Raw genomic sequence first — 20,303 nt, forward strand, 5'->3', positions numbered from 1 at the left:
TTCAAAAACACGCATCTAGTAGAAAGACCGGTTTGTCTGGGTGAGGTGGGTGCCTAACACCTTCCCACTTTCGTAACCTGACTACTTACTCTGAATCTCTGACTAGACCATATGGAATCACGTAGCCCTTTCCGTTAATCCCGGATGGGGCTACTACACCCATTGGGTCCTAGGCCCTAATCCTAGGTGGCGACTCCATTTCTTTATAAAGTATGATTCCAATCCCCATGATGATATGTCAGAACGATATGCTGTTATTCATCAAAGTCAAATCTTTGTTGCCATAAGGCTGAGGAACCCTCGTCCTGAGGACCACGGTACTTACAGACTCCAATGGCAGGCTTGACAAGTCCCTCTCGAAGACTTAAAAAACTCAAATAAGCTCACATCCATTTTTTTATAGAATAGGAAACAAACGTGATAAGATACACAACTAAATCACACCAAGAGTCTCCAAAACCTAAGAATTCAAAAACAGTCCTAACCAAACCTCATTATAGCCTATCGCATGCCTTAGACAGTTAGACATGTCTAATTTGAACCTAACATAGCCTAACTTACCATTTTTCTTCTTAAGATAATGAGATAATGAAAGATTTCCTAGACAAGTATAACATTGTACAAAATTTCACTGCCCGAAGTAAAGGCAGTCTAAAAGGGGGAAATGAAAGAATGAACTGAAGTAACCCTTTAACCTATTAGCAAAAAGCTTGGCAATACTTTTATAGGCCACATTACAAAGGCTAATAGGCTGGAAATCCTTCACCTTTGACGCATCTTCTTTCTTAGGAATAAGAACAAGCAGAGTATGATTAACTCCAAAGGAAAGAATGAAATTTTGAAAGAATTGATAAACAAAATGATAAACGTCCCTGCCAACCATATCCCAAAATTTGTAGTAAAAGTAAGCCAGAAAACTATCCATGCCAGAAGCTTTATAAGATCCCAAAGAAAACACAACAGATCAGACCTCCTAAAACCTTGGAACAACACACAAGAAATCAGATGTTTCAGGGGAACAACACCATCAAATAAACACTGCACAAAAGATGGGTCAAGAGGTTTGAGGTAGTATACATCTCCCTAAGGTGAGAAGCAAACTCCCTAACTATAGATATACTATCAACAATTCTAATTCATTCAGAATTTAGTCACGCACTCAATCCTTCTTCTCCTAAGATTATGTTTTGCCATGACATGATAAAATATGGTATTCCTCTCATCAGCAGTTATACAAAGATGTCAAGATTTTTGTAACCAAAATGATTCTTCCTCATAAAAATCCATTTAAGATGCTTATAAGTATTAAACAACTCATACTCATCCCAAGAAACCTGATTTGAAGGTTAAAAAAAAAAAAAAAAAGAAGAAGGTTATAAAACAATTAAAATATTGCATCTTCAAGACCTAGTACTTCTTGGTTGCATCTTTGCCTTCTAATTTTCTTTTTTCCCCTATTCCTTTGGGGTTTAAAATATTTATTTAATCACAAAAAAAAAAATACCTGCCACATTGCAATTAAAAAATTGGGTACAAAGACCTCAAGGTCCTCTACTCACCTATCAAATATCAATCCATTTGAATTTGCCAAGTGGCAAAATAAGGTATTGAAAATTTACTACTAAGGTACTAAAATGAGGTGCATGGACATACTCTAGGGGTATGCTTGCATATGATAGGATCCATTAAATCCCGATTTGAAATTTGATGTGGTAGACGCACATCATTTCCTAAACATCCAACAATTAAAATTTCTGAATCACCATTTCACATAGCGAAAGAAAAAAAAAAAAACAAAAACAAAAAACTAGGTATCTTTTTCAAAAAGATTTTTTTTTTTTTTCCTCAAAAGAACTAGAAGTATCTGACCTCTTGGGAGTCTATGCACTACTAACGAAGAACCACAGCCAACCCACTGAGCAAGCATTTGGTTTCTACAAGAAGAGATAAGAATACGAGATTGGACATTGTGGGACTGCAGCTTCACGAGTATCATTCCCAACTTTGTTTGGTTCAGCCAGTTATTTCGCTTAAATAGAACCAAATTAGTGTAATAATTACCAAATATTGCGGTTTTGATGGCACTGTTTTAGATTTGGGAGTCGGAGTTAATAACCTTTGAGCAGAATCGAATGAATTTACTACAAAATTACCTGGTGAGGATATTTCTCCATTCTAGATTATGGCGTTCTATTGGGACCAGGGTCTCAAAAATTGAAATCGGATTGGTCGAATTGGAATCGACCATGAACGATCCAAGGACGATTCGATTAGCGATTCCGAGATTTGAAACCCTGATTTTTTTCTGCGTTCGCCACTTCCGGCGCAGGAGATTTTATATCTCTATCTATCCACATCCACCTAGGGGTCTTGACTACACTGTAAACAAAATTTTTGGTCGTAAAGAGGATTTCCGAACTCAAATCCAACTGAACGAACTTGCAGGATAAGCCGAAGCAGTTCGAGAGGTGTTGTAGTTGAGCTAATTTTTCTCGCAGCCATGGCATATCTGAGCATGGGAGAAGCACACAGACGAATCTCCGACTACTTGAATCGCTTCTACGACTCTGTTTCTTCTCAGGATGGTTCCTCACTGAGGCAGCTACTCTCCGTCTCTTCCGATTCTCCTCATCTTTTATCACTCGCCGACGCTCTGAATGTCTTCCAGGTTATCTATCTAATTCACTCCAGTAACTGTTTCTTACGTTGCTTTCGAGGCATAGGGTTTCGAGACATAAACCCTTTCTGTTGTTTTGCTTCAGGACGCAAATAGATTGATAAAACAGGCTGATAGATATTCTCAGCTCGGTGAAATCATCGCTCCTCTCTTTAGGTGTTTGCAGAATTATCGCATTGGGCACTTGGTTGATGCCTATAACGCTTTCGAAAAATCTGCCAAGTACTTCCTTATTCTATATCTCAGTTCCTTTTCCAATCTGCCAACCATTTTCTTGTTAATTTTTTTCAAGAAAAAGAAAGTTAAAAGTTTTCTATGATGGAATTTCAGTGCGTTTCTTTTAGAGTTCCGGAATTGGGAATCTGCATGGGCCATGGAACCATTATATGTGATCGCCTACGAAATTAGAGTCCTCGCTGAGAAGGCAAGAGTTTCAAATTTCATTTATCCTTCCTTTTAATCTTATTCGCTCTAACTTGTAAGAAGATATTTCCAATGCGTTTGCAGGCTGACAGGGAACTAGCTTCGTATGGAAAGAACCCAGAGAAACTGAAGGGGGCTGGCTCATTCCTAATGAAAGTTTTTGGGGCTCTCGCTGTATGCTTCCCTATCCCAAATCCCCAATCCTCACATTCATTGTATTGTTGGGAAGTCACTTTCATTTGTTTAGAGCTAAACTTGGTTGGTTTTGAGAGTCTTAGCTAATAGTTGCTAATTTTTACAATTCGACTGATGGAGGGTCGAAGATATCCTTCCAGACCAGATCCCAAGACAAACCCAATTCAGATACAGAACCCAAAATTAACAGAAAACTCAACTATCTCGGATGATAGCCAAACTCTGGAAGCAATAACTAATATTAAGGATAAGAACTCTTCAAAAGATGGGGAAGATCCAATGTTTAGATTTAAAGAAATTTGAAAAATAAGGAAATCTGAACCCGAAAACCAGAACTCTATAGAACTTAAATCAACAAAGATCAGACCACTGATATGGACTGAAACTTGGATTGAACCTCTATTTCAGTAACCTAATCCAATTTTCAAAGTAGTAGTGTGGGTTTAAATCTAATTTTAAAAACTCTAATTCTGATATATGGGATTTGCAGCAAAAGAAAATTTTTAAGTGGCATAAGACTCAAAGTTCAGAATAGGTCCAAACCTGGATCGAGTTTAGGTCGTATGGCCCTCTTGAAATCCCTAAAGGTTCACCTCAATCTGATTACAGGACTGGGGTGCGGTTGTCTTTCCATGGTTGCTGAAACAGCACACAAAACAGGGGCATCGCAGGTATGATTAAGTAAGTGTTATAGCAGTTTAAACTATCATATTTTTATACCTAGCTCACACCTCAGATCCGAGACTATGGATGAATCAAACAGTGATAAAATCTAAAGAACAGAAGTGATAATCAAATCAGTACCTGATTCACAGAAAACAGAGTATAGAAACTAACACAGACCCAGGTTTCCCACCTCCCAAGGATCAGATTCCCTCTGTCCGATTGGGACCTTTATCTGCTGCTGTGCGCATCGTGCGGCGCAGCAGTGGCCATGTGTGCACAGTGGGGCCTGCTGTGTGCACATGGCCGCTGCTGTGCTGCACGATGCGCACAGCAGCGCTCCAGTTACAGCAGCGGATAAAAATTTGTCCCATTGGCTTCTCATCCATTGGTTCTCTCAGAGTTGCAGAGCAAATAGCTTCTTCAATTTATCAAAATATAATGAACTCTTGGCTCCACAATAGCTTAAATAGAAAATGAAAGAAGCAACTCATAATCAAAATAGGAAACATGAATCCTAATTGAACTATGACAAGTCTTAGTTGTTAACTACAACCATAATTGAAATAAATTCTATTTAAACTAGGAATCAAAACAGCTAAATTAATTAATTAACTAGCCCAGATGGGCTGGAGCAGGCCCACGATTGGGCTGGGAGCCTGTTGCTCCTTTTCTTCTTTGCGGACGTAAGTCCCTGCATCAGCAACCGTTCTACTGTTATAACTTCTTATTTACTTTCGTTTTGGGATGTCAATAACAGCCATTTGTGATGCAGATTTATCACCAAACGGGGCTTCTTTGTTTAGGAATAAGTCTAGGGTTGGGTTATATACATGTTGGGCCTTTGATCCCAAAGGTAATGTAGTCTTAGATGGAGGATAGATCCACTAGGAGCCAAATGTCCAGGACCTGCTAATTGGCTAACTTGATGGGGCAGACTTGATGTAAAGTAGGGCAATTCTAGGGTTATGGTTAGGGTCATGGGGTAGCTCTTATATGATAATAATAGGCAGGTTTCTAGGAGTCTAGTGAACTAGGTTTGCTTATGTTTAGATGAAGATTTGAAATTTCAGAAATTAGGGTTAGGGTTTCGGGTTTTGGGTTTCATTTTGGCTGAAACTAGGGTTTTAAATGGGATTTTAGGGCTGGGGTTCTGGTCGAGTATCACTGGCAGGGAGGAGAGGGAGATTCGACTGTAATTTGGGCTGAATTGGATGGCTAGTTAGGTCTGGACAGGTTTAGGGATTTTTTGGGATTTACAGAGACAAGGTAAATTAGGGTTGGAGTGGGAGAATGGGGCTGCAAGTTGGATCGAATGGAGGGGCTGTAGTATGGCGGCTGTGGTTTGAATTTGAAATAATTCTGATGGTCAAATATGGCTGGGCAGCAAGATCTAGGGTTTAATGGAATTCAAACAAAAATAAAGGGGATCCATTGGGTGGGGGATTGAAGGATTAGGAGAAGAATTTGGGTGTCAAACTTACTGGAGATTCCACTGGCAGCAAGCTTCGAAAGGGTTGAAGGATAGAACCACCTTCGGATAGGGATCCTCCCGGCCGTCACGGCGCAAGGAGTCATAGGAGATCCACCTGCCCTTCTTCCTTGATAGAACCACAAGGCAAACACTCTAATGAGCAGCAGCAGCAACAATGGCAGCACTATTCACACACGATTTTGGGAGACTTCAAAACTATCTCTTCTGTTTTTCTTTATTCATATATATAATAATATCCAGATTCAGCCTTGGAATATGATTCCTTGGCTGAATCAAATTACAATTCTGAAGCCCTTTAAAAATCGTGGAAGGGAAGAAATCCTAATTTAAAACAAAAACTTAAAAGATTCCTAAACTACCCTTCTAAAATCGTAGAAGGGAGAATTCTAAGTTAAAAAAGCTGATTTAAAAGAAGATTCCTTACTAGCCAATAGGATTTAAAAACCTATTAGCCAATAAGAGCACTTCACTTAAATTAGACCAATTGAACCAATTGGATGCAACCAATTTAAACCGGTTCAATTTAAAAAACAGAAAATAAAACTAAGTATAGAAAATCTAGGTAAACTACTAAGTAATTAACTAAGGGGGCCAAGGGCCAATCCTAACTAACTACTCAATGGGCCCCACAGCTAAGTATAGTTTTATTTTGGTTTTTTGGTTCATAAATTGAATTGGTTCGATTAATGGTTCAATTTAAGTGATTTAGTAGTTTTCTTTTAAGTGTTTAGTGTATGGGATTAGTTGTTTTAGGTCCATACTTAGTTTTATTTTGGTTTTTTGGTTCATAAATTGAATTGGTTCGATTAATGGTTCAATTTAAGTGATTTAGTAGTTTTCTTTTAAGTGTTTAGTGGGGCTCGATTAGGACTCTGTTTTGAATCTATTTCAGTTTCCTAGTCAGTTTAAGTTACCTAATAGGTTAAGGATTGGGTTAGGCCTTTCCTTTTTAGTGTAGGAATCTTTTTTTGAGTCTTTTATATAAAGTTGTAAGGGGGCAAGTATTGAACACGAATTTTGATTAATGAAAAGCTTTTTGCTGCTCTTCTTCTCCATTGAAGATTTTTGTCTCCTGTTTGATCAAGGCTAGTGGGATTGGTGTTTGATCCGATTGACACCTTGCAGTGGGAAGCCCGAGTGGTTTGTTGGTGGGATTGGTGTTTGATCCAATCGACACCTTGCGGTGTTAAGCCCGGGTGGTTCTTTGAAGCTTTCTTTCAATTCTTTGAAGATCTCCTTCAAGTTCAAGATCAAGATTCATTATTTATTCAACATCCTCTAACCAACTGAGCTGCTCTTGCAACAACAGTAAGTTTGAATCATCCAATCAATACCCATTCTTCTCCTAGTCCTCCAAACCACTCCAAAACCCTAATTTTCCCACCCATCTCCCAAAATTCTTAACAAATCATTTAGCTAACAACACCTTCATATAATTGGATCGAGTATTCTCCTGCCCAATTAGAATACTCGAACCAATCTGTTTTTCCATTACCCCATTCAAACCACAACCTCCCACCTATTTCTAGAGATCATCCCATTACCCAAATTCTTCACGACCAATCCAACCATCAGAAAAACACCATACCTGAATCGAAGTTCATTCCCTACGCTACGAATAGTTGATCCAAACCCTAGCCCCAAATTCCCATGCTAAACCCTAGATCCCCCTCTTTTCCTCTTTTCTAAAAATCCGAAACCCATAAACCTAACCTGCCGCCATTCTAGTTTACATACTTCCGGCCATCAAAACATTCTCAGGACCTTCACTGATAGACTCTCCTACACCTGCCTAGCATAACCAACACCTTAAACCCTAACCCTAATTTCACCAAAAACTCTATTTTGACCTAGCCGATTCACCTGTTCATAACAGATCCTGGTTTACTGGCTCCTAGTTGGTCCTCTACCGATCTAGGACTACATTAATTAATTTGTAAAAGGTTCTATTACCTTTTCACATGGGACCATCATATTTGTGAATCCAACCTGATTGCGAAACTTTTTGCCAGAATATATAGGTTGTTAGTCTTTGGAAACAAATTTTGTTGGAGTGTTTCTTTTTCAGGGTATTGTTGGGGATTATCTTTCTAGGATTTGTATTAGGCTTTTGTGTGTGATAGAATAGATTTTATGGTGCTCTACAGAACTGATTTTGAGTAAAAGTTATTTGGAAATTGTCATTTCTCTTAGAGCATTGACATATGAGTTTTTAGTATCCAGTGTGAAATTAGCATGGAGAATAGAAGTATCTCGAAGTGATATGGCATTCATTTGAAGTATTTGTGGTAGCATATCTCATGCCGACCCCATTTAGTTGGGATAAGGCTGAGTTGTGGTGGTAGCATGTCTCATAGGTGAAATTTATGAGCAGAAAATCTGATCAATGAGCTTATTTGATTAAAAACACATTTTGAACTTTTTTTCTCCCCTCCCTCTTCTCCCCCCCCCCCCCCTTTAATAGGCTTTGGGTTTGGTTCTTTTTCTTTTTTGGTTTTCTTGCTCAGGAGACCAGGAGTTGGTTGCTTTTCCTGCTTAATATAATTTTTGCTCACTTTCCCAAGAAAAGCAAGGAAAATACTATGATTCACTTGCAAGGGACCTTCTAATCATGTAGAGGGAAGGTTCATTTGCAAACATTGTTTCTCAGGATATAAGTTCCAACATTTGCTTTACTCTTTCGCTTCTACTAATTACTTACCAATTGATTTGTATTTTGTAGGGTAAAGGCCCGAAACGTGTTGGAGCCTTACATGTAACTTGCCAACTGTTCAAAATTTATTTTAAGGTAATGTTTATTTCCTTATTGCACAGTTTATTGACATGGTATGGAGAATAGTATCTTTTATTCAACCTCTGTTGGCTTACTGGTGGATTATTTTCTGAATTTGTAAGTTGAGGTACTAGGAAAACATGAATGGGATTAGGGTCATATTGAATCTAAGTTTTGCTGCTTTGCAGCTTGGTACAGTCAACCTTTGCCGAAGTGCGATTAGAAGCATTGAAACAGCTCGAATTTTCGACTTTGAGGAATTTCCAGTGAGAGACAAAGTAAGAATGGGGTTAAGTACTCACCAGATAAAATGATCATTATGCATTTTCTTTGTTCTGTTATGAGGAGTCTCTTAGATTATTTGACTCCCCATCCCTTCTTTTTGTTACAGGTCACCTACATGTATTATACAGGCCGTTTGGAAGTATTTAATGAAAATTTTATCGCCGTAAGTAATCTGAACCTTTCGAAGTCTATGTTAATTTTTTTGGAGGTTTTTATGCTAGAATTTAGTGTCTTTTTGGTATCATTTTTCATTTTGTTTTTCTGACACAAAAACATTTTTGCAGGTGTTTGGTATCATTTTTTGACCCTATTTTTATTTAAAATAAACCAGAATAATAGAAAAACCATAATAGAGTCAAGACCCTATTATGTATTTTGCCCAAAAACCATTTTTGATCATTTTTTCGGAGACTTCAATGACACATGCTCATAAGTCCTAAAAGTGGGGTAAAATAGTCAATTACTTTTATAATTAGAAACACATCTTCCTATCCCCCTCCTCCTCCTTCTTCTTCCTGCAATCCCAGCCGCCATATGAGCTCCCAAGCTTGCCAGTGACTCTGCAGTTAGTGCCGATATGCCTCTATGCAACACCTTCCATCTCTGAAAATAATTTACGTAATTACAAAAAAGAAATTAAAATTAAGATCCTCAGAGAAATGATCAAATGAGACAAAAAGGTTAGGGTTTTTGGTTTTGAATTTCAAATTTCAATCAGAAGATTGAAAAGAAAGAGGAGTCAGGGTAATCTGATCAGCGATGACTCACCTGACAACACTCAACACAATCGTGTTGTGCTGTGCACATAGAAGGCAGGATATGAAATTCAAAAGATAAAAGTGAAGGAGAAAAATTAAAATCAGAACCACTATTACTCACCAAAGATGATATTGATTGGGTTCATTGCGACCTGAATTTAATAGTTCATAGAAGAAACTGCGAGAATTGCAGACCGGCGAGGAAAAGGCTTGCCTCGAAGGTGGGCTTCTTGAGGCTGCGTTAGACAAATTTGAAACAGAGTTCCGATGGCTTCTTACGGAAAACAGTGTTCCTCTACCAATGTTGCCGACCTCTTCCCTTGGAGAGCAGAAAGCCTGCATTGCTCCTTTGCCATTGCGAGTCCCTGTTATCCAGAAGTTACAGGCAGTTATTGAGAGATTAAGTGCTAATAAGTGACTTGACAAATGCTTCTCAATCTATGTTGAGATATGGAGTTCGAATGTTAGGGCAAGCTTGCAAGCTCTCAATTTGGACTACCTTGAAATATCCGTCTCTGAGTTCAATGACGTGCAGAGCATAGAGGGTTACATAGCTCAGTGGAGCAAGCATTTGGAATTTGCTGTGAAGGACCTTTTTGAAGCTGAGTACAACCTCTGCAATGATGTGTTTGGGAAGATTGGAAAGGATAAATGGAAAGACTGCTTTGTGAAGATAGCTGCCCAGGCTGGTATTCTCGTTTTCCTCCAATTTGGGAAGACAGTTACCGAGATTAACCATCACTTGAGATGGAAGATGGGTGAAGGGGGAATCTCTTCATCCACCACTTAAATTATTCTATACATAGCATACCAAACCCATTTTTCATTCTACAATCAATTATGTTAGTAGTTACCAACAGTTTTCATTTTTTGATCGAAAATGGTTTTCAGTAATGATTTTTTTTTTAAATAGGCCAAAAACAAAATGAAAAAATGATACCAAAAAGACCCTTAGTGCAGGATTCAGGTTATCCATGTCCAGTCAAAATACCTCTTTCAACATATTGCATTTACAAAAAGTAAACTGTTGGATGTCTAGTTTGTATGTTTTTAAAGACACTAATTCCCATTGCAGTAATCGTCTTCTCACTGTGATTTGATGTGTATTTGTTTCATTCCCTTGGTAAAAAAAAGAAGTGGACCAATTCTGGCTCAAGTATCTGTTTGCTTGAGTGATGAGTGAGATCACTCTCTTATGTGTATGCAAATATGTACTGTTGTTGTCAAGGTGACCAGGAGACCCAAGGCATTGGAGGGGCCTGGATGCCTAGGCGACCCAAAAAACGTCTACGTTGCGCCTAGGTGAGCCAATAAGGTGTCCAGCAAGGGGCTCCTGGATGCCTAGGCGATTGACAACTATGGTATGTACAATGGAGGTCAATTATCACTAACAATGGTGGGTAAAGAACAAAGAAATAAGTGGATGACTGGGGATCAATTAGTTTTGTGGGTTTCCTTGTTTTTATTTTATATAAATTTTGTTCAAGGTCCATAGGGTGTTTTGTAAAATTTCAGGTTTTTGGTTTTTCTGGTTAGTTTTGAGTTTGGGTTTGTTTATATTGCAGCATGTTTATAGTTTTGTACACAAGTTTAGATACTTAATGAATACTGATCCTAGGGTTGCATTTGGTACTTTGAGTCATTAATTCCAAAATTAGTGTCAACATAGGGTATTTTAAGTCATTTAACTGATTTATTTACTTTTTCCTCTGATGAGGTAATATTTTATTAAGGGGACAAAAATCCTACAAAAGCAAAACAGCTGAGAGTACCATTCTGTACATTTGACTTCAAGATGTTAAGCTACTACGTTTTCTAAGTTTTGGGATTTTTTTTAATTTCTCTTCAATTTAAATCCTAGGCTTACCCCAGTTTTCTTAAGAGCTTGCTGGATTGTTTCCGAGTCAATTAGCTATTTGATAAAATTCACAAACTAGAACTCTGTAGGTTTTAGGCTTCTACAACCTTTACATCTTTATCACCTCTGCCCCTACATCAGGATCACTTGAAACTCCATGAACTTGCCATGTGAATGATGATGAATATCGCACACAGAGCAATATAAGGGTTCCATCTGTTTTGACATTTACAAACTCTGCTTTTGTGATATGACAGGCTGATAAAAAACTCACGTATGCCTTAATGCATTGTAATCCTCGGCGAGAAGAAAACATAAGGTTTGGTTCAGGTGTGCTTGCTGCATAAATATTTTAGTTTGTATTATTAATGTCCAGGAGAGACCTCTTCTCTTGCTACTGTTTGCAATGATGCAACAATTATTTCATGGCTTAATGCAAGTCTATCCATGAAAAGTGTTTTGTAGTTGTTCTATTAAAAAAAGAAAGGAAAATGATTAGTGGGGAAAAAGAAGAGAATTTCTCTCTGTTCTATGGGAAAAAAAAAAAGAGAATTTCAATCTGTTATATCTTCTGTGATTTTTCTGCATGACATCAATGTTAACATGCCTGTTTGCTTTTATTGGGAACAGGATGATCCTGAAATATCTCATACCTGTGAAGCTTTCCATAGGCATTTTACCAAAAAGTTGGCTCCTGGACAAATATAATCTGATTGAGGTATGGCCTAATCTTAAAATGCTTTCCTTTACGGCTGCATAGCACATTGTCTGCGACAAAAAAAAATAATACTTAAATTGGTTTTGTAATAATAAAAATTACCCTAAAAATTATACTGCCTGATGTAGTTCATGTTTACAAACTTGTTATTGGGAGGTTGCTTGAAAATGTGAATAAGAACCATGTCTGATATTAGAAGAATCATTCATTCAATAGTCATCATGATACCAGGTGCAAACAGAGCATGGTTAGGGCGAGAAAGGGACAAGTTCTATGTGAGCGCTTAGGAGATTAACTGGTCCAGGTAATCTAACCAACCCATAGGGGGGGCGAATATCAGTTTGTTGGCTGCTGTAGCTGATGCAGTTAAGAGTCAACAATTGGGCCAATTGGGCTTTAAAGTACTTTATTCTAGCCCATTGTTGGGTTCTATGGGCCTTGGGCTTGTTATTTTAAAGTTTTTTTTTAACTGTAATGGGTCACACTTATAAGCCCAAAAGTTGGGGATTTAAAAGAGTAAATGGGAATAGGTTACTTTTATAAGCCCAAAAGTTGGGGATTTAAAAGAGTAAATGGGAATAAGTAATATATAAGATTATGTGGGGTCCATTAGTAGATTATTTTAGGTCTAGGGAGTCTTTTATTACTTTTAAAAGTCTTTAGTCTTATTTACTTGTTAGGAAGTCTACCTTAGGTAGAAGTCTAGGTTTTTTTTTAAAAAGAAATTTATTTAAAGAGCTGTATCCCCCCTCCCCAAACGATTGATAGAATGAAATCAGTTCTTTTATTTTTAAATTTTTTTTACGTTTGAAGATTTGGGTGGAGTCTCTCCCCTCCCCACATTTCTTCTCCTTTCTCTCTCCCTGCTATCCATTTTCATCTCTTTTTTTCCTGCAGCATCCTGTCAGCAGGTTTTCTTCTATTTTCTCTCTCTTCTAACCTCCCACCAATCTCTCTTGCTTCCTTTCCGTTCTTTTTCTTCAGCCTCTGTTTCTGCTGGGAGTTAAAACTGCCCAGATCATAATTGCCACAAGCATTAAGGAGCATTGATGCGGAACCCAGGTCACAAAATAACTTACTGGGTTCGGTATGAGCCCACCCAAGTAACACATGGCTCAACAATTGAAAGGAATGGCATAACTGTAAATATTTAAATGTTGCAAGGGGAATGGCAGGGCCATAATTTACCAAATAGAGGAAGGTCACTTGATAGACTAAAAGGCAAGGACACGAGCTGAATTAGTATTTATTATGTAGGCGTACACTTGGAAGGAGGAACAAAATAATGGGACAAAGAGGAGGGTAATATGTAAGTGGTCCTCAAGAGTTATTTCATGAAAGGGAAAAGGAAGAGGTGTCGTCTTCCGCCTCAAGAAGATACAACCAAGAGGCGGAACCAGCAATCTACAAGAAGAGAATTCCTCCTGATATTCTTGGTTGGATCTGAAACTTCAAGTGGAGAATCGCTGGTCACAACCTACTTGAATGCCACTAATGATCTTCCAAAACAACAAGTGAAGAAGGAGCATCCATTGTCTGATATAAAAATCTATCGCAAGTTGCAGGTCTGAAACTAATATGCCCAAGAATATGTAATGGTAAATGAGTTGATGGAAGGCAAGGGGACCGGGGTCTGAATCGCTACAGGGGTGCGACCTAACCTTTGAAGTTCAATCCCAATTGACGGGATATTAGGGAGTGTGAACTCCAATCTCAGGCTGCTGCTACCGATTGGAACAGAGAGGGTAAACTATAATAGCAGATAATGGTAGGGAAGAAGAAGAGACGTCTGGTGGGAGGATGATAGTACTTGTAGCCTTTCTGAGTCGCAAAATAACCCAGAAAGATACACTTGACCTCATGAGGATCCAACTTCCCATAGGAGTGATGATTGCCAGCATAGCAAACGCAACCGAAAACCTTTGGGGGGAAAAAGAAAAGCGGATGAACCTTAGAGAACATCAATCGGAGCATGAGAACCCAGAACACGTGTAGGCAGACGGTTGATCAGGTAGGTAGCGATAAGAACAACATCACTCTAGTACTGGGAAGGAACATTGCGGTCTAACATCAGAGCACTAGCCATTTCTAGTAGGTGGCAATTTTTTCTCTTAGCTAGACCATTTTGAGGTGTATCGACACAGCCTGGTTTAATGAAGAATCCCATGATCAACCATATAATTTTGAAATTGACCCTCCATGTATTCTCTGCCATTGTCACTGCGGAGAATTTTCAGAGTGGCATCATAGTCATCTAGGCGGCGGGGCGTCTAGGCGGATCTAGGGGTCTAGGCGATTGTCGCCTTAGTGCATGGTGCCTTACAATGGTTTAATTGGTATCAGAATAAGTAAATGTTTTTATATTTATTATTTCATTTACTTACGAAATTATTCATAACTAAGAAAATACCCCCTATTTGAATCCTATAAACATAGTTAAAACATCAAATTCCAAAAGGATAAAAAGTCAAACCCCCTAAAAACAACAACAACAAACTCTGCCTTATCCTAAGTTAATGGGGTTGGCTACATGGATCCAAACACAACAAAGGGAAACTAAGTTCTAACAAAAAGAATGGGGAAAGAGAAGAGAAATGGAAAATAGCAAATGACAAATGAAAGACTCAATAAGAAAGAAGACAGATAATAAGAGGGAAGAAGCCCAACCCAGCACGACAGGAGAAACACTGCTAAACGGGGTCCGCTATATGGATCCTTGTCCTCCAATAGGCCCTATCCGAAGTCATACTTGGTACAATTCCTAGGCTATGCATGTCCTTCCTCACCACTTCTCCTATGGTCATTTTAGGCCTATCCCTAGCTCTTTTAGTTTCGTCAATCGTGACCATATTACTCCTCCTTATTGGAGCGTCCCTAGGCCTCCGAAGAATATGACCATACGACCTTAAACGACTCTCTCGAAGTTTGTCGCTGATTGGGAAGACTCCCACGTCCGCTCTAATATGAAACGTTGAGAGAACAAAAAACATTGCTAAAAACCCAAAGTGCAAGAACAAAAAACTAGATTTTTGGCGGTAGGTGAAATTTTCAACGTTCTAATGTTGGGGTTTTTCTCAATTCTAAAAATTCCAGAAATCTTAATATGGTAAAACATTGCTAAAAACCCAAAGTGCGGTAAAATATTCATTTTGTTTTGATATCTAAAAAACTATTTTCATTCAAAGCGATTTTGACAGTATTCGCACACACCAAATAAGGTTGACCTGAACATAACTCCCTCAATATAAATCAGATTTAAGTTGGTTTTGTGTTCTGCCTAACACAAAAAGTCTCATGTAAAAATAAAATCATTTGATCAATCAAAATTCTTAGAGAACAAAAAAATTTCACTAAATTGAGAGTAGTTTAATTACTTATTGATAAGATCATATTTTCCAAGAACAATCTAAACCAAATGTATGTTTTGATTGTTTCGAACTTCCAATAGCTTGCTTCTTCAGTTTTGCTGTCTTTTAGTTCTATGTTGATTTTTGATGACTTTATATGGCTTAAATTTGATTTTTGATTACTTGATGTGACTTAATGTTGATTTTTGATGATTTGATGTTGCTTAATGTTGATTTTTGATGATATAAGGTACATCTTATAGCATACTAAATAATGTTAGAAAAAAGGGGAAATAAAAAAAAATAACAATTGGGCGTCTTGGCTGCCTAGGCTATGCCTAGGTGGGCGCCTTATTGTCCTCTGCCCTTAGGCATCCCTCCACCGCCTTAGGTTGCCTTGCCGCCTTGACAACTACCGGTGGCATTAAATTGAGTCTGAACTAACTTGTGGAAAAGCTGAAACATTAAACACCTCACTCTTGTGCAACATCATATACACCCATGTAGTGCGACTTTGACAATCAATGAAAGTGAAAAACCATCTATGACCAGAAATGGAAGCTCGATGAGTAGGACCCCATACATCAGAATAAAAAATAGTAAAAGGGGAAGGACTTCTTTTATTTAATGGTGAATAACTAGAACGAGTCTGTTTAGCCAGAACATAGGCTTCATAAAAAAAAAAAAATCATCCTTATTACAAATTTTGACTAACTGGGAAACAAATGAGATAAAGTCCCAATGGAGGGGGATGTCCTAGTCTACGATGCCACTGATATAGGTCAGAAGAGGTAGAATATAACTGATGAGCTTGAGAGGGAACGACAATAGAAGACTGTGAACCACTATCAAGCAAGGACGGACCACCATGCACTTTGCCAAACCCAATCGTCTTCCCTGTCAGTAGATTCTGTAAGACACAATGGGATGGAAGAAAATGTTACTTTGCAATTTAGATCCTTAGTGAGGCTGCTAATAGACAATAGAATGGTAGAAAAAGAAGGGACATGCAAAACAGAGGATAAAGTAAGACTAGAAGAGCAACGAATAAAACCCTTTCCAGATATAGAAGAAAGAGAACCATTAGCCACTCAGATTGTGTCTTTCCCGGATGAGGGAGAATATTGATGAAAAGGAGTGGAAGAACATGTCATATGGTCAGTGGCATCGGAGTCAATGATCCAAGGACTGGAGATTGCCGATGCATAATGACCCCCAATATGAATTCCTGAAGCAAAGTGGGAACCAGTACCAGAAGGGGCAGCAGCTGTAGAAGATTGTGCAGTGGAGGCAGATGAAGCCTTTTAACATATGACGGAAAGCTTGAAGTTTTTCCAGAGAGAGGCCAGTGTCTGTAGGAGGGGCTGTAGTTGTTTCGGTTTGATTTGCCTTAGGAGTAGGCTGACTACGACCCTTGCCACCACATTTGCGATTGGCTTCAAAATCAACAGGTTTGTCATGTAGCTTCCAACAAGTGGCTTTAGTGTGCCACAACTTGCCATAATGTTCACACTTGACAAGCTCCTTAACAGAGTTGGAGGTGTCAGCAGTGGTGGTACTCGAACCAGACCCAGTATGTAAAGCAGATCGGTCTGCAGGTTAAGGATGGAGCATAGCTGAACGGCGGCTGTCCTCAATATGAACCATTGCATAAGACTGCTCCAGGGTAGGAAAAGGATCTCTGCTGAGAATCTGTACTCGAATCTGATCATATTCAATGTTGAGACCAGCCAAAAAATCAGACTCGAAATTTGTCAACATGTTTGCGGTAGGCAGCAATATCAGTGGCATTGGTGGGCTGACAATCTGTGTAGTGATCAAGCTCTTGCCAGCAACTATGGAGCTCTGCATAATATTGAGAGAGAGAGAACTCTTTTTGTTTTGTATCATGAACCTTCCTCCGCAGTTCATACACTTGAGCATCATTCTCAACTTGGGAGTAAGTTTCCTTGGCAGCCTTCCTTATATGGGTAGCAGTGTCCAATAAAAAATAACCATGTGCCACAGTAGGATGCATGGAGTTAAGAAGAAAATACATTACCAAGGAGGCATGGGAGAGCCAACAATCTTGATCAGTACCTTCAGCAACGGGTTTAACAATGGTACCTGTAAGATGCCCTGTGAAACCGCGACCCGCAACAGTTAGGTAAGTAGATCGAGACCACATAAGGTAATTGGTCCCATTTAACTTGATGGTAGTTGCTGCAAAAGGGAGGTACTCATTACGACTAGGTCCATCAGGTCCAGACAAAGCTGTAGGAATATCAGACATAGTGACAAGAGGAAGTGGAGTAAACGAAAAGCCCAACCAGTGAAGAAATCGAGCCTAGAGAGTGATTCATGAATTTCCACAAATTTGACCGTCAGAATGAGCTAGAAATTGGATCAAATCTACCTCTGGTAGTGGCAAATATTTCCTTGAAAAACCAGCAATTTCTGATGAGCCAATAAAAAACTCTTTTTTTGGGGTCAAAATTAGGTCAAAAAAAAAACCTGCTCTTGAGAAAATCGCAAGTCTGAATCTGGTTCCTTCTTGAATCAAATCTGCAGCCTTCAAATAGGAACAGATGCTGACCAAAAGAAGCAGAAAATAGGTCTCCGAAAGGGCAAAAATCGATCTTCAATGAGAGGAAGAAATCTATCTTCAAGAAATGCAAAATCTGGGCAGCATCTGTAATCTTCAATCAAAGCATCATTCTGAATGAGGTAAGGTGGAGGGCAGAAACTAGATCTTGAAGAGATCACCTCATAGTGCTGCCCTTATGTGATGAGGAAGACCGAGAGAGAGAGAGGGGAAAATCGTGGACTGCAACCTAGATCAGAACTTTGGCTTTGATATCATGTTAGCATCCAATTAAGTCTTAATGCGTGAGTGAATGCAATCACCAAGCTCCTTTATTTATAATAAAAGAGGAGAGAGCAAAAATACAATAATGGCCCCCTCATAGCCGACTCTAACTAATGAGTCAGCTATGGGGGGGGGGGGACCCCAAACTGCCCTTGCGGCTACATAACTCAACACACATCTTAAAACTTGGGCCTGTCAGCAACCTAATTAGCCTTAAATTCTGAATTGGAATTTAAGATATAAGGACTCCATTAGTGGAAATATGGCCCACTCTTATTTCTCTTTGTCTGAGAGGAATTTGATGTCTCTTTCGGTTAGGCATACAAAAATATAATCATACTATTTCTTTGTAAATTGGTTGGGTCCAGATCTATTTTGGTGGAAATATGTTTATGTTATGCTGGAAAAGGGGAAGAATTTTGTCTCAACTTCCATGTACCGGAACTGTTCTTCAGTATAGCTTGTATGTTTATTGTTTGCCAATGTCTTAAAGGATCTGTTGGACTTTCTACCTTTTTTCTTAGATTAGTTAATGGTTGGATCATTCAGACCATAAACCGGTGTCTGAACAATCCAATGTGGTGTTCATTTTATTCAATTTCAGTTCTCTATTTGAAGAGTGATTGGTTCTACTTGTGCAGTACAATGACGTTGTGCAAGCACTAAAAAGAGGTGACCTCCGACTTCTACGGCATGCTCTCCAAGAACATGAAGACCGGTATGCTTACCTGTCACTGTTATTCATCTGGACTAACTAATGAGATTCCCATTTCTGAGCGTCTGTATCTTCAGATTCTTAAGATCAGGTGTATATCTTGTCCTGGAGAAGCTAGAGCTCCAAGTTTACCAACGATTGGTAAAGAAGATGTGAGTTTCTTTAGTATGCTTATGCCATTTTTTTCCCCCTTTCTCTTGTTTTTTTTTTTTGGGGGGGGGGGGGGGGGGGGGTTGGTGTTGTGGAAGGAATGCTTACTCACACAGCTCACTCTCTTGTTGCAGCTATATCATCCAGAAGCAGAGGGACCCCAGCAAAGCACACCAGATAAAGTTGGATGTGATTGTAAAGGCTTTGAAATGGCTCGAGATCGACATGGATGTTGACGAGGTATTCATCTTTTCGATGCCCCTCTTTCTCTAGCCTTGTTTGGAAGTGAAGCTGGGGGATCACCGTATCAGACTCAATTACTTCCCATGCCCTCACTTCCCCCCCCCCCCCGCGGCCTGGGATCCGGCTCCTCTCCACGGAGCTCAGTGCCCAGGGAGTGCCAGGAGGCATCCAAGGGTTGGCCTGTGCCACACACATCTCGGCGCACGCTTAGGGATGTGTGTGGCACAGCCCAACGGCTGGATGCTCCCTTGAGAGGAGTTCAATCCCTCCATCTCCCCACCCCCCCCCCCCCAAAAAAAAAAAATTGGGAAAAAGAAGTTGCTTCTATAGGCCGTACTTGTTGAGTTGCTAGATGTCTAATATCCAAGTTGTTGATGTGAGATTTGTCACAATACTTTGCAGGTGGAATGTATCATGGCTATTCTAATATACAAGAACCTTGTGAAAGGATATTTCGCTCACAAGAGCAAAGTGGCTGTTTTAAGCAAGCAAGATCCTTTCCCCAAGTTAAATGGAAAGCCCGTCAATTCATAGGGTACTCATAAAAATAAAAAAGTTCCAAGTGTTCTAGGACTTATTATACCTTTTTTTTAAAATTTTTTTGTGTCTGTGGGGGGTGGGGGTTGGGGTGTGGTGTTGTTTCGGTGAATGTTGTTGCATAAATCTACAGATGATGATGAATGATTTTCCTTGTAATATCATGTTACGCAAGCAGTTCTTCTATTCATGTAGCTTCTTTTATTGCTGGATCAGACGTATTGACTTTACCAGCTATGGATTATCTCATGCTTTGCTGAACTACAATCGTCGAATGGAAACAGGATTTTTTTTTGGGGGGGGGGGTGTGGGTTTGTTTGTGTTGAACTGTGAACATGAACACTGCAAACAACTGATTCAGGTGAAAGAGGTGTGGAATAACATGTATCCTACATCTAACCAAATCTGCTCCTCCTTGGTATGGTGGTAAAAGCGTGAGCAGCTTTATAAGAAGCTCCAGGAGAGTAGGTATTCACTTATTAACTCTTCATCTGAATATTACAGTCAAGCTTTCAATTAACAAAAAAAAAAAAAAAAAAGAGACTTAAAATCAAGCGGCATGCACTGAAGTTGGGACACAACTCTTAACACCTGAGGGGTGAGAACTCTAATATAGAG

General features: G+C 39.1%; 1 protein-coding gene across 3 annotated transcripts in view; it reads left to right on the plus strand.

The window, feature by feature from the left end:
- The first annotated feature begins 2,414 nt into the window (after window positions 1–2,414).
- The window catches only part of LOC122668876 (enhanced ethylene response protein 5), an 88,380-nt gene continuing 70,491 nt past the window's right edge, over window positions 2,415–20,303 (plus strand). Inside the window, exons 1-13 of one of the 3 annotated variants that reach the window (XM_043865442.1) lie at window positions 2,415–2,668; window positions 2,763–2,899; window positions 3,008–3,101; window positions 3,185–3,274; window positions 8,176–8,241; window positions 8,415–8,504; window positions 8,618–8,674; window positions 11,385–11,446; window positions 11,758–11,845; window positions 18,682–18,758; window positions 18,833–18,907; window positions 19,040–19,145; window positions 19,551–19,690. In XM_043865442.1, the coding sequence (XP_043721377.1) occupies window positions 2,501–2,668; window positions 2,763–2,899; window positions 3,008–3,101; window positions 3,185–3,274; window positions 8,176–8,241; window positions 8,415–8,504; window positions 8,618–8,674; window positions 11,385–11,446; window positions 11,758–11,845; window positions 18,682–18,758; window positions 18,833–18,907; window positions 19,040–19,145; window positions 19,551–19,682 (1,242 nt within the window). In that variant the 5' untranslated portion in view covers window positions 2,415–2,500 and the 3' untranslated portion in view covers window positions 19,683–19,690. Of the gene's footprint in view, window positions 2,669–2,762; window positions 2,900–3,007; window positions 3,102–3,184; window positions 3,275–8,175; window positions 8,242–8,414; window positions 8,505–8,617; window positions 8,675–11,384; window positions 11,447–11,757; window positions 11,846–18,681; window positions 18,759–18,832; window positions 18,908–19,039; window positions 19,146–19,550; window positions 19,691–20,303 lie in introns of those variants that run through there. The other 2 variants (XM_043865443.1, XM_043865441.1) reach the window with 2 other exon arrangements.

The sequence above is a fragment of the Telopea speciosissima genome, chromosome 7, assembly GCF_018873765.1.
Source record: "Telopea speciosissima isolate NSW1024214 ecotype Mountain lineage chromosome 7, Tspe_v1, whole genome shotgun sequence".
Lineage (NCBI taxonomy): Eukaryota > Viridiplantae > Streptophyta > Magnoliopsida > Proteales > Proteaceae > Telopea > Telopea speciosissima.